This window comes from Equus quagga, chromosome 1, assembly GCF_021613505.1.
Source record: "Equus quagga isolate Etosha38 chromosome 1, UCLA_HA_Equagga_1.0, whole genome shotgun sequence".
Taxonomy (NCBI): Eukaryota; Metazoa; Chordata; class Mammalia; order Perissodactyla; family Equidae; genus Equus; species Equus quagga.
Window position 1 is genome coordinate 154,955,210 of NC_060267.1, and position 20,633 is coordinate 154,975,842.

The 20,633-nt window shown below is 41.1% G+C and overlaps 1 protein-coding gene across 9 annotated transcripts in view; it reads left to right on the forward strand.

Moving 5' to 3' along the window:
- The first annotated feature begins 15,674 nt into the window (after positions 1-15,674).
- The window catches only part of SLC4A7 (solute carrier family 4 member 7), a 102,196-nt gene continuing 97,237 nt past the window's right edge, over positions 15,675-20,633 (forward strand). For 8 of the 9 annotated variants that reach the window (XM_046661377.1, XM_046661407.1, XM_046661426.1 and 5 more), the window contains exon 1: positions 15,675-15,857. In XM_046661377.1, coding sequence (XP_046517333.1) covers positions 15,798-15,857 — 60 coding nt within the window. In that variant the 5' untranslated portion in view covers positions 15,675-15,797. The remainder of the gene's footprint in view (positions 15,858-20,633) is intronic. The other variant, XM_046661386.1, reaches the window with a different exon arrangement.

Consider the following 20,633-nt stretch of genomic DNA (forward strand, 5'->3'; position numbering starts at 1 on the left):
CAGAGGACATTCATGGCCTAGCGCATAGTAGGTTCTCAATAGGGCCAGCTTCATGAGCACTCTGGAGGGAGCTGTGCATTTGGGGTTTAATGCTTGGCAGTTTCTGCTTTGAACTTCTTAACCGTTTATCTTTGGACTTAATGTCCAATGAAACGATGGAGCATGCACGAGGGGCTTGGAGGCTAGGCTCCCATTTGGCCTCAGGTCCCTGGGATTCTCCCCCACCTCTACCCAGTGATATCCTCGCCCTTCCTCCCGCACTCCTCTCCACCACCCTTGTGTGGGCACAAGAGCAGGGAGGAGTCGGTGGGGTTCTTGTGCCCACCTGTGGAGTCGTGAACAACGTCCCAAAGTGCCTGTGAGCATCTGTACTCTCTCTGTGAGTACGCACATGCCCAAGGGAGCAGAACACTGAGTAGCGAATAACAAACACAAAGGCAGGTTGAGGAAGAGATCGCAGAAGAAAGGAAAACACTTTTGTTCTGTTTTTTGAACAAGGGCCCTGCATTTTCATTTTGCACTGGGCTGAGCAAATTATGTAGCTAGCCCTGGCTCTCAATGAGGGTTTGTTGAATAGGTGAATCAAAGAAATTTGATGAGCCAAATGCATGTTTCTTTATAGCATAAAACCTAGGAAAGCACCTGTCATTTCCTAAAACATTTTTGGAAACTCTTTTTGAGAAAGTCACTCATTAGTGTAATAAATATTTTTTAAGTACTTACTACGTGCCAGGTTCTGGCGTACAGCAGTGAACTATTCAGAGAAGGCTGTGGAAAATCTTTATCCTTAGAATTGCTTTGGGGTGGATTTACTTTTTGAAAGAAGCCAAAAGTCTCTGGGGGCCACATCTGGTGAATAAAATGGACCATAAAGCTAAATAATAGCAATAATACCGCTTGGGTCTAAAATAAACTTTATAACTATGTAACTATAAATTAAAAACATTGGGGGCCACCCTTGGTAGCACAGCGGTTAAGTTCGCACGTTCTACTTTGGCGGCCTAGGGTTCGTGGGTTCAGATCCGGGTTGCAGACCTATGCACGGCTTGTCAAGCCATGCTATGGCAGGCGTCCCACATATAAAGTAGAGGAAGATGGGCATGGATGTTAGCTCAGGGCCAATCTTTCTCGGCAAAAAAAGAGGAGGATTGGTGGCAGATATTAGCTCAGGGCTAATCTTTCTCAAAAAAACACCAAAAAAAATTGGGTTACTCATGTGAGTGAACTGGCTCTAAAGATAATTTCTAAATATAAATTTCAAAGGCATTTTGAATTACTTTTTAACAAATGAAGAGTTTCCCAAGATGACTGCCTTGAAGCAGAAATTGCAATTTATATGTAGAAGTTCTGGAGTAAACAAATTCTTTTTGGTAATTTCTATTTTGTCATTTCTATTTTATTAAACATTGCTTTTTTAATCTAACTCCATACACAAAAGGAATCTGTAGCTGATTAGAATATTAATAATAACCTGCTTATGATCACATTGTTTTTATACTCTCTACCATGATTTATTTGCTGCTATATCAGAACTTCCAAATTATGATTTTGTTCACCATTTTTGGAACCCTTGTGATAACCTATTTATTTTGCAACACCTCTTTGTCTAGACCGGCCCTTATTAGCTGTGTTATCTTAACCTCTTTGTGCCTTAGTTTCATCACAGGATTATAATGAGGACTAAATGAATTAACACATGAAAAGACCTTAGAATACTGCCTAGCATATGGTAAATGCTGCATAAGAACTTTATTACAATAATTATTATTATTTGGCCCTATGCATCTAGGCCAAGGGTAGGCAAACTTTTTCTTTAATGGGCCAGATAGTAGATATTTAAGGCTTTGTGGGTAACATGATCTCTGTCATAACTACACAAGTTTGTTGTCATAATGCCCAAATCAGGCTTGGACCATACACAAGTGAATGGGCATGGCTGTGTTCCAATAAAACTTTATTTACGAAAACAGGCGGTTGGTCAGATTTCGCCCATGGGCAGTTCAGGGGCAGACCTCACCTAGGCCTTTTTGATTTGGGTTTGAGTGTGAATGGCTGGTGAAGGCTTAGTCAGGAGTCAAGAGTGGGGAGCAACAGCAACCTCAGGCGTCTGAAGCCCAGGTCCCAGTACTAACAGGCTTCTATAGACATAACGGCTCAAAGTGAGGGTAGAGTTGGCATCTTCCTGGACTGTGCGGCTGCGGCTGGCAGAAGTAGTAAAGAAGATAGGGTACAACTAGAGAACTCCATGTATTTCACTCTCCAGAATTAGTTTTGTTCTGACAAGTTGATTCAGTGAACATTTTATAAACACCTGTTCAGTGCCTAGGCTTACTACATCTCCATACTCTATGTACCTATACAAATGCCATTATTTCAACCAGTTAACATTCAGTAGCCATCTCTAATTTAATCTTTGAAAAACTAGAGAAAAGCTTTTTTGGGGACTTTCAGGCCCTAGATTTCTATAACATTCTTTGCCCTTATAGTTCTTGGTGAACCTAAATATTAGGAGAAAGAGGAAGTCTATTCAGTTATACTGGTTCCTGACCCGTTCGGCAATCATTTCCCACTGAGTGGCCTCAAAGGAACCAGGAAGTTAGGTCGTATATTCTTTTTCCATCTCAGATCAGCATGCAATATGCTTGCCTGAGTAACAGGTATTATTTAGACAGACAGGTAGATATGGACAGGATATTTGTTTTCTCTGTGAACTTGCTGTCTTAATGTGCCTGGAAGTCAGCATGTCCGCTTTAATAATACTCTACCAGTTTCGCATGGGCACGCTCCTTAAGGTGACAAACAGTCCCTGCCAGAGTATAACATGTCTACATTCACATTGTGCTTTCCAGAGGCAGGGATTTGCCTACAATCCTGAGGATGACTCAGACTCAAGTTGGGCTCTTATTAGATACAACAAAAGATATTTTGATTCATTGACTGACTGACTCAGGAAACATCTACTCAGCTCCTAATCACATGTGCCAGGTACCATACTGGTCCTTGGAGGGACAGGAATGAATACACACCATCTATGTTCTCACGGAACTTATTGTTTGGTGGTAGAGGCAGACATTAAGCGAGTCATCAAACATGTAAGGACAGTATGTAATTAGCACTAGCAAGAAGAACTAGAAAGGAAATGAAACTTTATCATAATGTTTCTCAAACTTGCTGGTCACAAGAATCATCTAGGGCCCTTGTTCAAATTATGGATTCCTTGGCTCCATGCCAGACCCACTAAATCATAATCTCTAGTCCACATATTTCAGAAGTACTTCAGATGAACTCATGAACAAGCAAATTTGGGCAACCCTGGTCTAACAAACAAAGATAAAAACTAGCTTCCAACCAGGCAGTAATCCTAGAAGCTTTCATTCTAAAGTAGGATTATTTGGCAAGACTTTCAAGATTTGTTATAATAATTGGCAGAAAACTTCCAATTCAAATTGGTGTTTGCTGATGCTGATGACCTATGACTTAAATGCCACCTTTACGAAACCCCTCATTAGGTTGCTAGGCAATGGGCTACTCTACCAACTGGGTTTAGTTTCCTAGACATGAGACTCTCTGAAACTCCTGCAGTTTTTCTTTCTCTTTGTTAAAATATATTTTTTTCTTATCTAGAAAATATGCCACTGAAAATGTTTAACAACTTAACATTCTCCTTTTGGATCCTCGTAGCATACTCCACAGACCTCATGGGAGGCTTTAGTTTAACCCATTCAGTTTTTGTCTTGGCCTCAATGAGAGAAGTGGTTCCTCTTAACAGGTTATGAATATCCTTATACTGTAATTACAATGTTTACTTTTAGTTTCCATTAATATGTTTGGCTTTTTTTTTTTTTAAGATTTTATTTTTCCTTTTTCTCCTCAAAGTCCCCTAGTACATAGTTGTATATTTTTTAGTTGTGGGCCCTTCTAGTTGTGGCATCTAGGACACCGCCTCAGAATGACTTGATGAGCGGTGCCATGTCAGCACCCAGGATCCGAACCGGTGAAACCCTGGGCCACGGCAGCGGAGCTTGCGAACTTAACCACTTGGTCACTGGGCTGACCCCCTATGTTTGGCTTTTTTAAAGAAGTATTTGACTGATATGTTTCTATTGTAAAACATTGTAAAATTTTCCATTTGTATTTTATACTATTTTGCCTTAAAAATAGTTTACAGCTTTCTTCTCAATATAAAAGTAATTTATTCATTGTAGAAATTTGTAGAAACCTATAAAGAATAAAGTTTAAAAATCACCTGTACTCCTACTACTCAGAAATAATAACTGTTAGCATTTTAGTCTATTTCTTTTTAATAATTTTATTAATTTTTAATACATTACTTTCAATTGATCATTCATAGATAGTTATAACTGGGATTATACTTATATCAAGTTTGTATCCAGATTGGTTTTTTTTAAGACTTTATTTTTTTTTTTCCTTTTTCTCCCCAAAACCCCCCAGTACATAGTTGTACACTCTTTGTTGTGGGTCCTTCTAGTTGTGGCATGTGGGACACTGCCTCAGCATGGTTTGATGAGCAGTGCCATGTCCGCGCCCAGGATTCGAACCAAGGAAACACTGGGCCACCTGCAGGAGCGCACGAACTTAACCACTTGGCCATGAGGGCAGCCCCTGTATCCAGACCTTTTAACAAAACTTGACACCATGAGCATTTCTCCATTAAAATTTAGAATGTCTTTTTGATGAGTACGTTATATTCCAACATATGGACATGGAAATACTTATTTAATAATTTTTCATTGCTTCCATTTTAGATTTTTTCACTTTTTATATAATATTGGCATACACCCCTTTGTATATAAAATTTATGGTCATCTTTATGACTCATCTTACAAGGTGGTCCTAGTCACAAAATTACTTGGGTTGAGGGATATCTTTTTTGTGATTATTAATATACACTGCCAAATTGCTTTTCAGGAAGATTGTACCAATTTAGGCAAGAGAGTGTCTTCAGAGGGAGAGACTAGAAATTATCCTTGACTAGATGGGTCCACTGGGACCAATAAACACTAGGAAATGGATGTGATTTATGAATATACCAAGTAGCCTGCTCGTGTTCTGTGATCTCAGACTTGTATTTCTAGCTATGACAATATATTTTCACAAATGAATAGCATAAGTAGGACATTAAAAGAACCATATCAACTTATTCCTGCTATTACACCAAAGTCTTGAAGATCATGTGCTACTGATAGCAAATAGTCATGCCATCTTCATATACAAAGGGCAGCTTACAACTGGAACCGTGGTCTGTTTCTCTACTCACATTATTAGCTCTATTGTTAACTGGCATTTAAAGGGGAGATACAGCTAGTGAGTCACTGGTGAATAATAATACTAGTATTCCCATTTGCATGGGATATATTCTCAGTCCTCAAATGGATACATTTCCAAATCCTTAGTGCTTTTCCTGGTTAATTGTCTTTAAGAAAAGATGAAATGCTGGTGTTTGTAGCTTCATACTCTGTAAAATATATTTTTCATCTTTCCCTTCCAATTCTCAACTTTCAATTGTGCAGAATGTCTCAATGGACCTCAGCTACGAAAAATATGTAAAAAGAAAGCTTACCACTTCTCACTCTTAGTTAACCCCAAGTCATAAGGACACACTTATTATATGTAAGTGGAGTTGTCATGTGGTTCAACATGCCCACTGACATGTGCTGAACTTGGAATTCCCACCAAATGAATCAGCTGGTATGAGAAAGGAGCTATAATTTATTTGCATAGACCAGGGCCTATGTTGTGCTGTGTGTGTGTGTGTATGTGAGAGAGAGAGAGAGAGAGAACGGTGCACTGTTTTACATACAGGCACAGGTTGTACCATACACTTGGCTTTAAGCAGTGAAGGTTACAGAAGTCTCCAGGATGCCTAGAGAGCATTCAGAAGCACCCCAGGGGCTTAAGTTCCTACTTGACCTGGTTCCTCTCCACTCTGTGCTGGCAATTCATAACCAGCATGAGTTTAGCAAAGCTACAGAGCAACAAGAGACACCCAGGCTGACCCTGGCTTGGAAGGAACCCCTAATCATAGGGAGGTGTCTTTAAGAGGGATCTTTAAGGAGAGGGACAGCATGGGCGGGGACAGGAAAAGAAGATGTAAGACAGGTGGAAGCTGGAAGGTGCTTCTAGCAGGAGGAGGGAGCCTCCGCACCAAGGGAGTTCTGGAAAGTAGGATCCTCAGGGCTCCCTATGGTTAAAGTAGGTATATCACCCTTTATTTTGCCAAGTATTCTCTTCTGTTTTGCTTTATTTGGTCTTTGCAACATCTTTGAAATAAACAGAACAAATATCACAGGTCTGTGACCCTTTATTTGAACTCTTTAGGGGCAGATATTTTAGATTTCATCATTTTTCAGAATGTAGACAGGTGTTATAATGCCAGTTATGTATGTTATGCTACGCATGTATGTATGTTACACCCCCAACAGAGTCTGGGACAACATCTTGTTATCAGACACATTAACATTTCAGCAATGAGACATATGGATATTCACAATAAGGAGATAAAGACTATCAAGAGCCTCATGTCAGTTCAAGTTTTTGTAGCCAAATGAGTTATGAAAAGCCATTAGTTTTTCAGAGATACATGGAGTTTGCAATTGAGGATAAGGGATTATGGCCTTGATTATCCCCATTTTACAGATGAGGATACAGAAGTCCAGAGTCAATAAGTAACATGTCCAACGTCATGCAGAACCCAGTCGCCTTTTTTTGTCAGTTTTAGATTATCTTAAAATGGAATGATTATGAATATTCCAAGATCATCTAAACCAATTCGAACACTTATTGTAACATTAATGCATGGTGACACTTTCTTATGAGAATTTTGATTTCACAACAAGCAATGTTTTCTTTCATCTCTAGCTCCCTAAAAGTCTCTGTCTTAGTCTATGTTTCTTAGAATGGCGCCTTGAGATTTTAGATTTCCCTTTAGTTCAGATGGGTTCTTCTACAAAACTCATTGCTGTCCAGTCATGACCCAGTTGCAGGGATCACTTTCATAAAAGAGGTAAATGTTTATTGAAAGTTAACTATATATAAAGAGAGGTTCTGAGAAGAAAAATAAGAGAGCAACAGGGATCTTTCTAATGCTGCCCTAGCCTAAGTACTAAGAGGAACAGTTTTTGGAAAGCACTCAAAACGTAAACCACACCCAGGTGTGTACCTAGGTGCGACCAAAATGGACTCCAACTTTAAAGAACATTGCCTAAATCAAAATGCGTGACAATCTTTAAAAGAAGTTTGCTGGTATATCTCTGAGCCCTAATGTACACTATTCTGCACAGTAGTCTCCCTTTACCCATCGGGGATGCTTTCCAAGACCCCCAGGGCACACTTGAAATCTCAGACAGTCTACATATACTGTTTTTTCCTATACATACACACATATAATAAAGTTTAATTTATAAATTAGGCACAGTAAGAAATTAATAGCAATGAATAATAACAGAACAATTATAACAACATACTGTAATAAAAGTTACTGTAGATCTTAGCAACCTCAGAATACAATTTTTTTTCTTTCTTTATTAAGTGGAGAACTTTCACCTTTTCACTTTAAGGAAGCACTTTACTGCTTCTCTTTGGCATATCAGAACTGCCAGCATCACTACTCCTGTGCTTTGGGGCCATTATTAAGTAAAACAAGTGTTGCTGGAACACAAGCACTGTGATAGTGCCACAGTCAATTTGATAAGTGAACAGGTTACTGAGTGACTAATGTGTGGGTACTGTAAACAGTGTGGATATGTTGGACAAAGGGATGAATCAGGTCCTGAGTAAGATGGAGCTGGTTGGTTCATCACGCTACTCAGAATGGCCCGCAATTTAAAATTTATGAATTGTTTATTTCTGGAATTTTCCATTTAATATCTTTGGACTGTGGTTGCCTGTGGTTAATCGTGGGTAACTGAAACCTGGGAAAAGCATGGATAAGGAGAACTACTGTATTCACTTGCCACCTGTTACTCGGTAGATTACAGCAATTCTAGTCAATGCCTGAGCAAACTAGATGGTGACCAATGACTTGAAATTGACTCAGAAAAAGTCAGCATTGTTAAAGAAATGGTGAACTGAGTGTTAGCCAGTCCAGAACGCAGTTCCAGGCCCTTCCTAATTTGCTGTGTTGTTTGACCATGATAGTGCTCACAGTCTTCAGTTTCAATAAGTGTAGTTCCTTCTGAATGTGTATGTGCATGTATGGGCAAGAAACCAAAATAATTGAAAAGGATCCATTGAAGGTCTAAAATTATTATTTTATTAAGGATGCTGTGATATACTCTTTTAAAGCACAACAACATAGAATTACTGTATGATAGTAAATACATAAAGTCAAGTTGATGGAAAAACAATCCACTAATCCCAGATTTTAAAATGTGTGTGTATATACACATAATATATTGCATATATGTTTCTTTTTGCTTTATGTCAGGTTTATTGAGGTATTATTTACATACATATTACATAAAATTCATCCTTTTTAGTGTACAATACTGAGTTTTGACAAATGCATAATACAGTTGTGTAAATACCACCATGATCAAGAAATAGAGCAGTTCTATCACCCCAAAAAGTTCCCTTATGCCTCTTTGTATTCGATACCCAACCCCGAGCCCCAAATCCTGGCAACCACTAATTTGTTTTCTATCTCTTTTGCTTTTCTCAAGAATGTCATATAAAAGGAATCAGACGGAATGTAGCCTTTTGAGGCTGGCTTCTTTCACTTTAGCAAAATTCATTTTGGATTCATCTACACTGTTGTTTGTGTCGGTAGTTTTTTCTTTTTTTTGCAGATTGGTATTACATTGTATGGATGTACCATAATTTGTTTATCCATTCACTCTCATTTATCTATAACACTCATTATTCATAATTTATTCATAAATGACATTAGCATTGTTTTCATTTATCTATAACACTCATTATTCATAATTTATTCATAAACGACATTAGCATTGTTTTCACTTGGGCCATTATGAATAAAGTTACTATGAACACTTGTGTGTAGGTTTTTTCTGTGAACCTAAGTTTTATTTCTCTTGGGTAAATACTCAGGAGTGGGACTATATTTCTTTCTTTAACATACCTCCATTAATTTATCAAATTTAATGAGCTTGTATCTATACATATAAAGTAATGGGGAAGGACTGATATAATTATCTATGAAACTGAAACCAAAGAAAATGCTTGGCTTAAATTATCCTGGTATTTCAAGTTAACGTGCTATTTTGTATTATTGGGATATAAAAAATTTTCTATTTCACTTAAGTGAGAACCTTGTGGATCAGACAGTACACTGGGAAATATGATAAAAAGGAAATTTTTGAAATACCAATTCAGGATTCTTTCAAATAGGTTATCTCTAAAGATGTGTGGGTAAGGATAAATCAAATATCAGCCAATCTGAAAAGGCTACATATCATATGATTACAATTATATTACATTCTGGAAAAAGCAAAACTATTAAGATAGTAAAAGATCAGAGGTTGCCAGGGGTGCGGGGCGGTCAGGATTTTTTTTTTCCGGAATGTAATATAATTGTAATCATACGGCATGCTGCCTTTTCAGATTGGCTTTTTTCACTTAGTAATATGCATTTAAGGTTTTTCTTTGTCTTTTCATGGTTTGATAACTCATTTCTTTTTAGTGTTGAATAATATTCCATTGTCTGGATGTACCACAGTTTTTTTATCCGTTTACCTACTGAAGGACATCTTGGTTGTTTCAAAGTTTTGGCAGTTCCAAATAAAGTTGCTATACACATCCTTGTGCAGGTTTGTGTGTGGACTTAAGCTTTCAGCTCCTTCGGGTAAATACCAAGGAGCACAATTGCTGGATCGTACGGTAAGAGTAAGTTTAGTTTTGTAAGAAACCACCAAACTGTCTTCTAAAGTGGCTGCATCATCTTGCATTCCCACCAGCAATGAAGGAGAGTTTCTGTGGGTTCCACATGCTTACCAGCATTTGGTGTTGTCAGTGTTCCAGATTTTGGCCACTCTAATAGGTGTATAGTGGTATCTCATTGTTGTTTTAATGTGCATTTCCCTGATGACATATGATATGAAGCATCTTTTCATATGCTTAACTGCCATTTGTATATCATCTTTGGTGTGGTATCTGTTAAGGTCTTTGGTTCATTTTTTAATTGGGTGTTTGTTTTCTTATTGTTGAGTTTCAAGAATTCTTTATTTTGGATAACAGTCCTTTATCAGATGTCTCATCTGCAAATATTTTCTCCCTTAAATTGCTTTTTAAGTCTTAAAGGGTAAGTATCCCTATCAAGGAAGAGGTATCCAGGGCCAGCCTGTGGCCGAGCCGTTAAGTTCTCATGTTCCCCTTTGGCAGCACAGGGTTCTGTCAGACATGGCACTGCTCATCAGGCCATGCTGAGGCAACAGCCCACATAGCAGAACCAGAAGCACGCACTCACAACTATAATATACAACTATATGCCAGGGGGCTTTGGGGAGAAAAAAGAAAAAAAAAAAGAAGAAGATTGGCAACAGATGTTAGCTCAGGTGCCAATCTTTAAAAAAAAGAAAAGAAAAGAAAAGGAAGAGGTACTCAGAAGAATGGTGGTAGTGTTACACTGTAGGTGAACTGTATATGTACATATAGACTTCAAGGCATATTTGGCTTGATCTTAGTGATCTGTATCCCTCTCTCCCTCTCTCTGGATGACTCTTCCAGTAATAACAGCCTCTCAAAGTGTATGGGAGGATACTGGCCTGAGATTTTGTTGCTTAAGTGAAGACAAGTTGCTTGGACTATATACCTCTAGCTCAGAGCTCAGATTTCAGTTCCAGACATGTGTATCCGTCACCAGCTGGATGTCCCTGAGCCATGGACATGGGGTCATCTTTGATTTTTCCTCCTGCAGCTTCTATATCTAAGGAATCACTATGTTCCATCAATTTTGCTTCCAAACTATCTCTTGCATATGACTTACACTTTCTATTTCCTTTGTCATTGCCTTAGTCCATGCTTTGTAACCCAGGGCCATCCAATAGAAATATACTGTGAGCCATATATGTAATTTCAAATTTTCTAGTAGCCACATTAAAAAGGGTGAAGAAATAGGTGAAATTAATTTTAAGAATGTTTGTTTTAGCAATATATCCAAAATATTATCAATATGTAATCAATATATGATTTCAACATGTAATCAATATATGATTATTAACAAGATTCCTTTTTTTTTGCATGTGTTTCAAATCCATTAAACTTGCAGCACATCTCAATTAAGATTAGCCATATTTCCAGTACAAAGTAGTCACTGTATTAAGGAGTGCAGTTCGAACCTATCTTGCTCTTGGCATTTCTCCTTTTCATTCTTTCACATGGTTGTCTTTATAACATAGTCATATCACTTCCCTCCTTAATACCCTCTGATGGTGAGTCTGCAATTGCACATAGAAAAAAGTCCAATTTCCTTAGTGTTCATGCATTCATTCAATATTTTTTAAGTGCCCACCAGGTGCCAGGCACTCTAGGATGTTCCAAGTGACGTTCCCAGTGACAAGACAGATATGATCCCTTCACCTGCGGAGTCTTCATTCTAATGGGAATGTAAGCTTCTCAGGAGCCTGGTATATAAGGCCCTACCTCTTGTATGAGTTTGAGTCCACCTTTTCCCCACTTCCTGGTTTCCCAAACAGATAATAATAATATACATGTAATGAGTATTTCTTATATTTAGGTGCTGTGCTCGATGCTCTCTTTTAATCTTCATTGCAAACCCATGAGGAGAGTACCACTATTATCCCAATTTACAGTTTTAAAAAAGAGGCTGGCAAGGTGAGGTCACTAGCCTAAAGACTCAAAAACTAGCACAAAGGGAATGAGCCCCAGGCAGTTTGCCTCCAGAGCCAGTGGTTAGCCCTGCTTCTTCAGATCTATGCTGTTGATCTTGCTGTTATCTCTGCCTGTAATGCCCTTCTCTTCCTCCTCCCCACTTATACCACTATCAGTCATGACTCAGTTTAAATCTACTGTATGTCTCTGTAGCTTTTTCAAACACCTGCATAGATGTCCTTTTCCCACAGCTGGCAGCCCCCATTCCCTTCCATCCCTAGTGAAAGTCATTCTATTCTCCTTCATCGAGTTCCCACGACTGTATTAGAGCTATACACATTGCATTGCTGGCATTTGTTTATATATCAGTGTCTTCCATTCTGAATTCCATGAGATCAGGCACCAAGTCTGTTTTTTCTTTCTTTCTTTTTTTAAAGAAATTTATCTGTAGGCATAGCCTACAGAAATAAAGAGCAACAATCTTTTCAATCATTTTCCTTTTGTCTTTCCCCTATTGAGGCTGCCCTGGTGCTCTTATAAACACCATTCCAAGGATTTTAGTTTTCCTTATAAAGTCAGATGATTGGGAGCATTTAAATTTCAACTATGACCAAGAAGAGGCAATGAAGAGATACATAATTGTTAAAGGATCCTTTGCAAAAGGTTAAGGATGGTTCCAGGCTTTTCAAAATGACAAAGAAGCTGCTATTTGTCTTTACAAAATATGCCCTGGCTCATAGAGAACTGTTGAGGGAAGATTATTCGCTTCTCAGGATGAAGATCTTGCCAAGAGATTGTATTCAAGTCCCTACTAGTATTACCTACTGTTCCAGAAACCTGGGAAGTGTCCTGAATTTGGGATACAGCTAAATGTCATCAATTTTAGGTGCTACCAGTTCATTGTAAGTGATGAATTTAGGTTCACATTCACCTTTGTTCAGCAAATGGTTCCCAGTGCTACATTTTGGATGAATATTTAAAACACTTAAGAGAACAATTTGCCTTTCAGCATCTTGGAACATTTTATAGCCATCTCCATTTGCATGAAACCAATTTTAACACATTATCTTCTTTACTCACTACAACTATCACCTCAGGATGAACCCTAGCTGAGCCTGAATTAAGTGGGCAATTGAGAGCAATAAATTCTATAATTCAGATCTTTACAACATTATTTTTCTAGCAGTTGGGATAAAGTGAGGAGTGGAAAAAGTGCCTGGCAACACGGAAGTCACTCAAAAAGTAATTGTGGGGGGCCCAGTGTTTCGATGGTTCAAATCCTGGGCATGGACATGGTACCACTCAACAAGCCACGCTGAGGCGGCGTCCCACATGCCACAACTAGAAGGACCCACAACTAGGAATATACAACTATGTACTGGGGGGCTTTGGGGAGAAAAAGGAAAAAAAATAAAATCTTTCAAAAAACAAAAAAAATTGTGGACTAACTAAACCAAAGGCCTATTTCTTTCTTTTTGCAAGATGAATGGAGAGAGATTCATTTTTTAGCACGGTCTCCTGAGCATATATTTTTAAGCCCTTCTTGAAGTTGACGACTTAGCTCCTTCAACTCTGGCACCAAATGTCTTGGCTCCTAGCTTGTTCCTGTTACTACTTTGGCCACAGCCTCAGCCATTTATTACTCAGGATGCTCTTAGGTGTTTTTTTTTTTTTTTTTTTTGTAAGATTGGCACCTGAGCTAACAACTCTTGCCAATCTTTTTTTTTTCCTGCTTTATCTCCCCCAATCCCCCCAGTACACAGTTGTATATCTTAGCTGCAGGTCCTTCTAGTTGTGGCATGTGGGACGCCGCCTCAACGTGGCCTTACCAGCGGTGTCTTGTCTGCGCCCAGGATCCGAACCGGCGAAGCCGTGGGCCACTGCAGACAAGCGTGCAAACTTAACCACTTGGCCACCAGGCCGGCCACTGCTCTTAGGTCTTAAAAGGATGTTGCTCTCTCCCCTCCCATTCCCCCACATGCATTCAGTTAACACAGGTACTGAGAACTTACAAGGGTTATGCACTCTTCTAGGCATGCTAGGAATATAACAACAAACAAAGCAGACCAAAAAATCACTGCTGCATGGAGCTAACATGGAGCACACATAAGTGTGTGTGTACAGACAATAAGCACAATAAAGTGTAAAATATATAAAATGTTAAAAGAGGATAAATGCTATATAGAAAAACAAAGCAGAGAAAGGGGATAGAAGGTGTTCTGTATATAATAATTATAGTGTTATGGTAGGGGAGCTGCAATGTAAGAGAGCTCAGAAGGAATTCTCCAATATAAATCATATTTGCCTTAGAGAGTGATGGTATGGGCACAGTGATTGATGCTTTAAACCACTTTAGGAAGCATTTTAAAAATTTTACTCCAATTCCCCTCTTTCTCCGTATTCTTTCCCTTTCATCTTGTTTCATCTTTTCTTTTTTTTCCCTTATTTCCTTGTTCAACTTTCTTTAGTGAAGCATTAGAATGAATAGTGCAATAGAAAGAGCAGTTCCACGAACTGGGACCTAAAACCAGTCATCCCTGAGAGCCTCAGCTTCCTCGTCTGTAAAAGGGAGATAATAAAACATGTTTTGTTTTGTTGTGTTGTGAGGATTAGAGAAGAAGCATGTTTGCAAAACGTCATAGTCTCTAATTTAGGCCTGTTTAAATGGTAGCCATTATTAGTAGAAGCACATTTGCTCTTATACAAATGAATAATGTGTGCCAGCCTCTAAGTAGCTCTCTGGGAAGTTTAGAACAAAAGAGGACTAGGACCCAGACCAGGAACGAGTCATCCAGCATCCTTATCTATCTATTTCTGACAAAGGGTTTTATTAATATCCTATTGGAAATGGATAGGATGTACTCTCCAGACCGACTGTAATACAAAGTTTCCTTCCATAGCACTAACTTAGCTTTTCTCAACTAACCCTTTTTATCTTTATTAAACATGCAAAACAACACTGTTAACAATAATGCCTATAATAAGCACGCTATGTGTGCAGGCACGTTTATGGATAGAAAGTCATTTAATCCTTCAATGACCCTGTGTACTATCATCACCTCCAGTTGGAGCTGGGGATATCTGACAGGGGGCGTAGAGGGTGAACTCAAGAGGGTGGGAGCTGCCCTTGTGTCCCATCAAGGGGGCAAGCACACGAGGATACCTGGTCAGGGGTACTCCGTCTTTCACAGCCCCGACTTGGGGTTCATGCTTACTGAACTGAGAGAAGAAAACCTGTAGGAGTCGTGAAGACCCGTTAGCTCCTTTGGGGTTCCCTTAAGCGTCCTTTAAAAAGGTGGCGTCCTCTTTCCCTCCTGCCTCTAAAGAGCCTGGTTAAGCGCTAGGGGCAGTGGTGACCTCCAACCCACTTCCGAACTTCAGGGGAAACTCCGACCTAAAAAACGAGTTACACACTTAGTCTCAGTCACTTACGATTTTACAAAGAGGGGCGGGGCCTCCTGAAGAGGCGGCTGGGGGGGAGTGCGCGAGGGACTCCGGGAGCCGCCGATTGGCTGGTACAAATGCCCGTCCCGCCTCCCTCCCGCCCCACCTCCGGCTGGCCCCGCGGCGGGGCCTGCGGGGGCGCTGAGGAGACTGGCGGTGCCAAACTGGCAGGGGGCGTGGTGCGAGGAGGCGTGACGAGGGGCGTGTCGGGGCGGGGGCCGGGCGCCGCGCGCGTCATGGCCTGCGGCCCCGCCCCGAGCTCCTACGCGGCTCCCTCCTCCTCCCCCGCCCCGTTCTCCCGCTCGCTCAGTTCTCGCTCCACGTTCCACACCGCGGCCTCGCTGCCCTGCGAGAGCCAGCCCCGCGGCCGCCGCGCGCACACGCGCGCCCCGCGCCCCGCGTGCCCGGCTCCCCCACGCGCGCCCGCGCCTCGCGCACGGACGCACGCTCATTTCCCCTCGCGCGCCCGGGTCTCGGCGGCGGCGGCGGCGGGCGGACCGCGCGGGGCAGCACCGTAGCGGCCGCCGCGGGGTGGCCAGCGGGCCATGGAGGCGGATGGGGCCGGCGAGCAGATGAGACCGCTACTCACCCGGGTAACGAGAAGGGTGAGGGCGCCGCGGTCGGTGGGGCTCCTCGGCGGGGGGCGCAGAGCCAGGCAGACAAAGGCGGGGGCGCGGCGGGCGTCGCGGTCCGGCCGCCTCGTCCCGGGGCCCCTCCAGCGCCCGGCGCGCCTCGCCGTCCCCTTTGTGTGGCCGCCCCGGGCGCGGGTGCGAGGGGGCGGGCGGCGGCGGCGCCGAGGAGGCCCGAGTTGGGGCAGCCGGCAGCGCGCCGCGGGCATCCCTCGGCGCCGGCATCCTCGGCACGGCTCCGACCGGACCCTGGGCCCCCCCGAGGGGCCGCTCCCCGTGACTCCGACCATCTTTTCCTTTCTTTTCGCAGTGCTTGCTTCCCTTATTCCCAGGCGTTCTCCCCAGCCGGGGTCTCGGTTCCGGTTGCCTGGGCGCTGGAGTTCAGATTAGCCCCTCGAAAACCCATCTTTCTTCTCCCCCTAAGGAGGAGCGCGGCTCCACCTGTCTCTAGCCCCGGGCAGTGGTGAAGAGCTGGGCTGAATCTGCCCCCTTCTTTCCCGTCTCCCCACCCGCTCCGCGCTGTGCTTTGTTCGGTGAGTTCTCCGGCCGCGTGGACAAGCCGCTTTCCTTTGCGGCCAAGGCTTCTTTTCGCTGCTGACTCTGCCTGGTCCGCCTCCTCCTCTTTTGGCGAGAACCGGAGGAGTAGCCTGCCGCAGGCCAAGTAGAAGGAGGAAGGTGTCCGGGTCCTCCGTGCTGCTCCTTTTTTCGCCTTTCCCGGTGAGCCTGGCTTTGGCTTCAGGGTTAGAGGGGACTGTGGGTTGGCTTTCAGAAGGCCAGTGTTCCCATGTGGGATGCTGGACGGGCGGCTCATGCTCAAGAAAAGTGACTTCTTGCGTTCACGCAGAACACATGTGTCCCTACAGTTGTGATTCTCTTCTCCCTTGGTAAGTTCGTGACTCAAGGGGCATGGAGGTGTTATAAATTTTCCTACTTCCAATTCTTAACACTGGAGTGAAAATTTTCCAGTCTTTCACAAGTAACAGGAAAATAGCTTTTCACGTGTTTTTGTTCAATAATTTTCATTAAACTCCCCCCCTCCGCATCTTTTTCAAGATTGTTATAAGGCCCTGGAGAGTAGTCATTCATTATTTTAGGATGTTCACCTATAAATTCTCAAAACATGGAGGAAAAAATTGAGTCTCTAGACATGAAGTCATTTAGCAGTGGTTTTTGGGAAGATCATTCGCAGCGATGGTAATGGAATTCTGGAAACCTGTCCTGAGGAATCTTCTGTAATTCTTTCTGTGGCCTTTGAATAAAATCTACTTTGGAGGTGTTTTTTAGCACCTTCTCTGCTAGTGTGTGTCACGTGCAGTGTTGTCTGTTCTTAAGTTTATTATTTGTAAAATTTCAATTCAGAGCAGTAAAGAGGGTCCAAGTTTTCATAAAGCTGGTGGAAACCATGCTGTGCTCTCAAATATTGCCTACTTAGCTAGAAGAAGCATATGATACTGCCATTGCCTCCCAAATCATTCATTCATTCATTGTAATAACACTTACTTAGAGTCTCTTCTACAGTGTCCAACAAGGCAGAACCAGCTCTGCTCTAATAGAACTTACATTCAAGTGAAGCAGACAGATGACAAAGGAATTATCAAACACTGTTATTAATGGTTTGGCAGGGGAGCACTTTGGAAGGGTGTACCTTCTAAATCTTGGGGAAGATAAGACTTGGCTACTGTAGTCAAATCAGTATAGAAATCAAATACAGTAGGCTATCATACAGTTTAAAAATAGAATGGGAGAACAGGAAAACTAGGTTTAAGTAGTAGAGAAGAGCATGGCTTGAAAACTGGGAAGAGAGGAACTGTTGGCGTTGACAAAGTTAAATCTTTCCTCAGCCATTTTCCCCTGCTAATGAAAGTCATACAAATGGATGATTATGATATGTCATAACTTTTCTCTCACTCACAGCTGACTGCTTAGCATAGCCAAAAAAGTAGAATAAAATTAATATTCATAAAATGTTCTCTTGGGTTTGTAATTATGCACAAATTTTTGAATAAATTGGTGGCAGTTTATATTATTCTGAGACTGGAGCCCATCTGTTTCGTAATTGAGGCTCTAAGGTTTCTTCTAAAATTCTGTAATTTTCATTGATCATGGAGATAGAGAAAAGTCATTTATCTTATTAAAAATGCAATTTTTGTTTGCTTCCTTACAAAAACTCATCAGTGTAGGTCTCTCTTACAATTGATTTGGACTTAGTCTTATTTTCTGGTGTCAGTTAAATCCTCTTACAACAAATAGCACTGTTTAGAAGGTTCCCAAGTTTGGGCAAATGTTCTTCTTTCCTTTAAGCTATACATGATTTAACACAATTCTGTTACCCTTGAAATTTTGAGGCTGTTCCATGGATTTTGTTCTATGATTTCATTCATTTTACGGATGCTTATTAAGTATCGCCTAGGTACCACACTGGGGCTACAGGCAGACAAGGTAGACCGAGTCCTAACCTCTCCGAGTTTATTTTGGCGTGTGTAGTGAACACAGTGATAGCATCTGCATTCCTGCTGATTCCCTGTGTGAATGCCAGTTAAAACATTTTCATGAGTCTTAGAAATACTTAAAAAAGTAATTAGAATAAGTGAAAGATATTAACAACCCAGTATGAAGTTAGTGGTGGTTGGCAAATAGAAAGTTCTTTGGTAGGTGAGTAAGAATTCTTCGGGGATCTCTGGTTGAGTGTTGATAGTCCTAGAGATAATGTGCACCCCAGGCATATTATCAGGATTTTAGTTACCTTTTTGCCTTATAGTTGGCATCTGGGCCACAATCTGTGGAGTTGTAATAAAGGGAGAGACAGCAAATCTGTCTTCTGTCCAAATGAAACTGTAGGACAATTGAGTTGGATTGAAAATTACTTTATCTGGTAATTAAGACTGGGAAGTACACAGGTTTTTTTCCTAAGAGAGCTTAGGGTATGAAAATTAGAGTATTTTGTTACACCAGGTTTCTGTTACTTGTTAAAATCGAAAGTAACCTGGTGTTGGAGGAACCTGCTGTATTATTTTTAGTAGTATGTGGGGTGCTAACCAATATATTCTAAAACCTTGGTAGTTATACTTGTCAACATCCTGTAATGGGTTGTTTTTCTTCTTTCCTTCCCCTTCTTTCTTAACTGTGTTTTACCACAGATATAATCTTAAAGTTGATAGGATCTGCAGCTGACAAAATGGGCCATTTATATGAAGGAGCATACAGGTGATTCATAGGGTTAATGTTATATAGATTAGTTAGTGTGGCTTTTGATTTATATTATAGCTTTCTCGTATTGGTTATGGATTCTTCTTTAGTTATCACTTTTTATGCATACGATATTTTCAATTTTGCAGTAAGAGTGTATCACTAATAAAGATCAGTGTTTGAATATGTAAAGGTGCAATTAGTCCCCACCACTTTAACCCCCTTTTTGGTTTTTTTTTTAAGGAAGATTAGCTCTGAGCTAACTACTGCCAATCCTCCTCTTTTTGCTGAGGAAGACTGGCCCTGAGCTAACATCCATGCCCATCTTCCTCTGCTTTATACGTGGGATGCCTACCACAGCATGGCTTTTTGCCTAGCGGTGCCATGTCTGCACCCTGGATCTGAACCGGCAAACCCCGGGCCACTGAGAATCGGAATGTGCGAACTTAACCGCTGTGCCACCGGGCCAGCCCTCTAAGCCCCTTTTTGAATGAGAGAGTTTTTGATTTCTGTACAAAGCAGGTACCTATTCCAACATTCTAGCTTACAATGAAGTTTGCCTCTGTTTTTGTTTAGCAGACAGCTTGTGTATTTTGTTGAGTGATACTCATTGCATTTTATGACTTGGGGAGACTTTCACAATTATTTGTAATTATAATAATAAATAGTGAAGGGATCTGTGGTTGGCATAGCGTCATGATAATGTTTAGCAGTGCAACTGTTAACAGTCTTCCTAGGGACACAGGGCTAGCAGACAGGTGTAGTGCTGGATTTCCAAATTAGTGATTGCTTCCATGGGCTGGACATTTTTAAATGACTGCTATGAGAGTGGCCAAAGACTTTTTTTCAGTGCTTGGTTTAGGAAGAGAATGTGATTATGACGTAGATTTGCATTTTTATCTGGAGCCTAATATGCCAGTCCAGAAAGGTTCTAGTTTGGCTATTTTAAGCAGATTTTTCAAATTGCCTCCAAAGAGGATTTTTAAAAATACTATAATTTTTCCCAAGCCATGGTTTGGATTTTAATGTTTATTTAAGCAGTTTTTTGGGGACAGTATCAAAGTGAAGGGTAAGACACAATCCACCTTTCATAATGAAATAGAAAAGATGCTTTAATATTTTGATATCCTTTTTTGGTAGAGAATGCTAAGGAGACTAATGTCATTTGGTTCTCATTCTTTTCGCATGTCAGGCAGTATAGAATCGTCCATTCTCTCTGGATTCCAGGACTGTCTTGCTTCTTTTTTGTCAGCTTGCTGAATGTAGAGAGGTTGTTGAGTTGTATCATCTCTGATTAGGAGCTTGGGAAGTGGATATACCCTTAAATGAGTTCACAGGTGCGAGATGCCTGTACAGTCGTCCCTCGGTATCCCTGGGGCTCGGTTCCTAGACCCCCACAGATGTCCAAATCTGGATGCTCTAGTCTCTATGTACAAAGGGGTAGTATTTGCATATAAGCTACATACATCCTCCCATATAGGTGCTTTAAGTCATCTCTAGATTACTTATGATACCTAATACAATGTAAATGCTTTGTAAATGGCTGTTATACTGGATTGTTTAGGG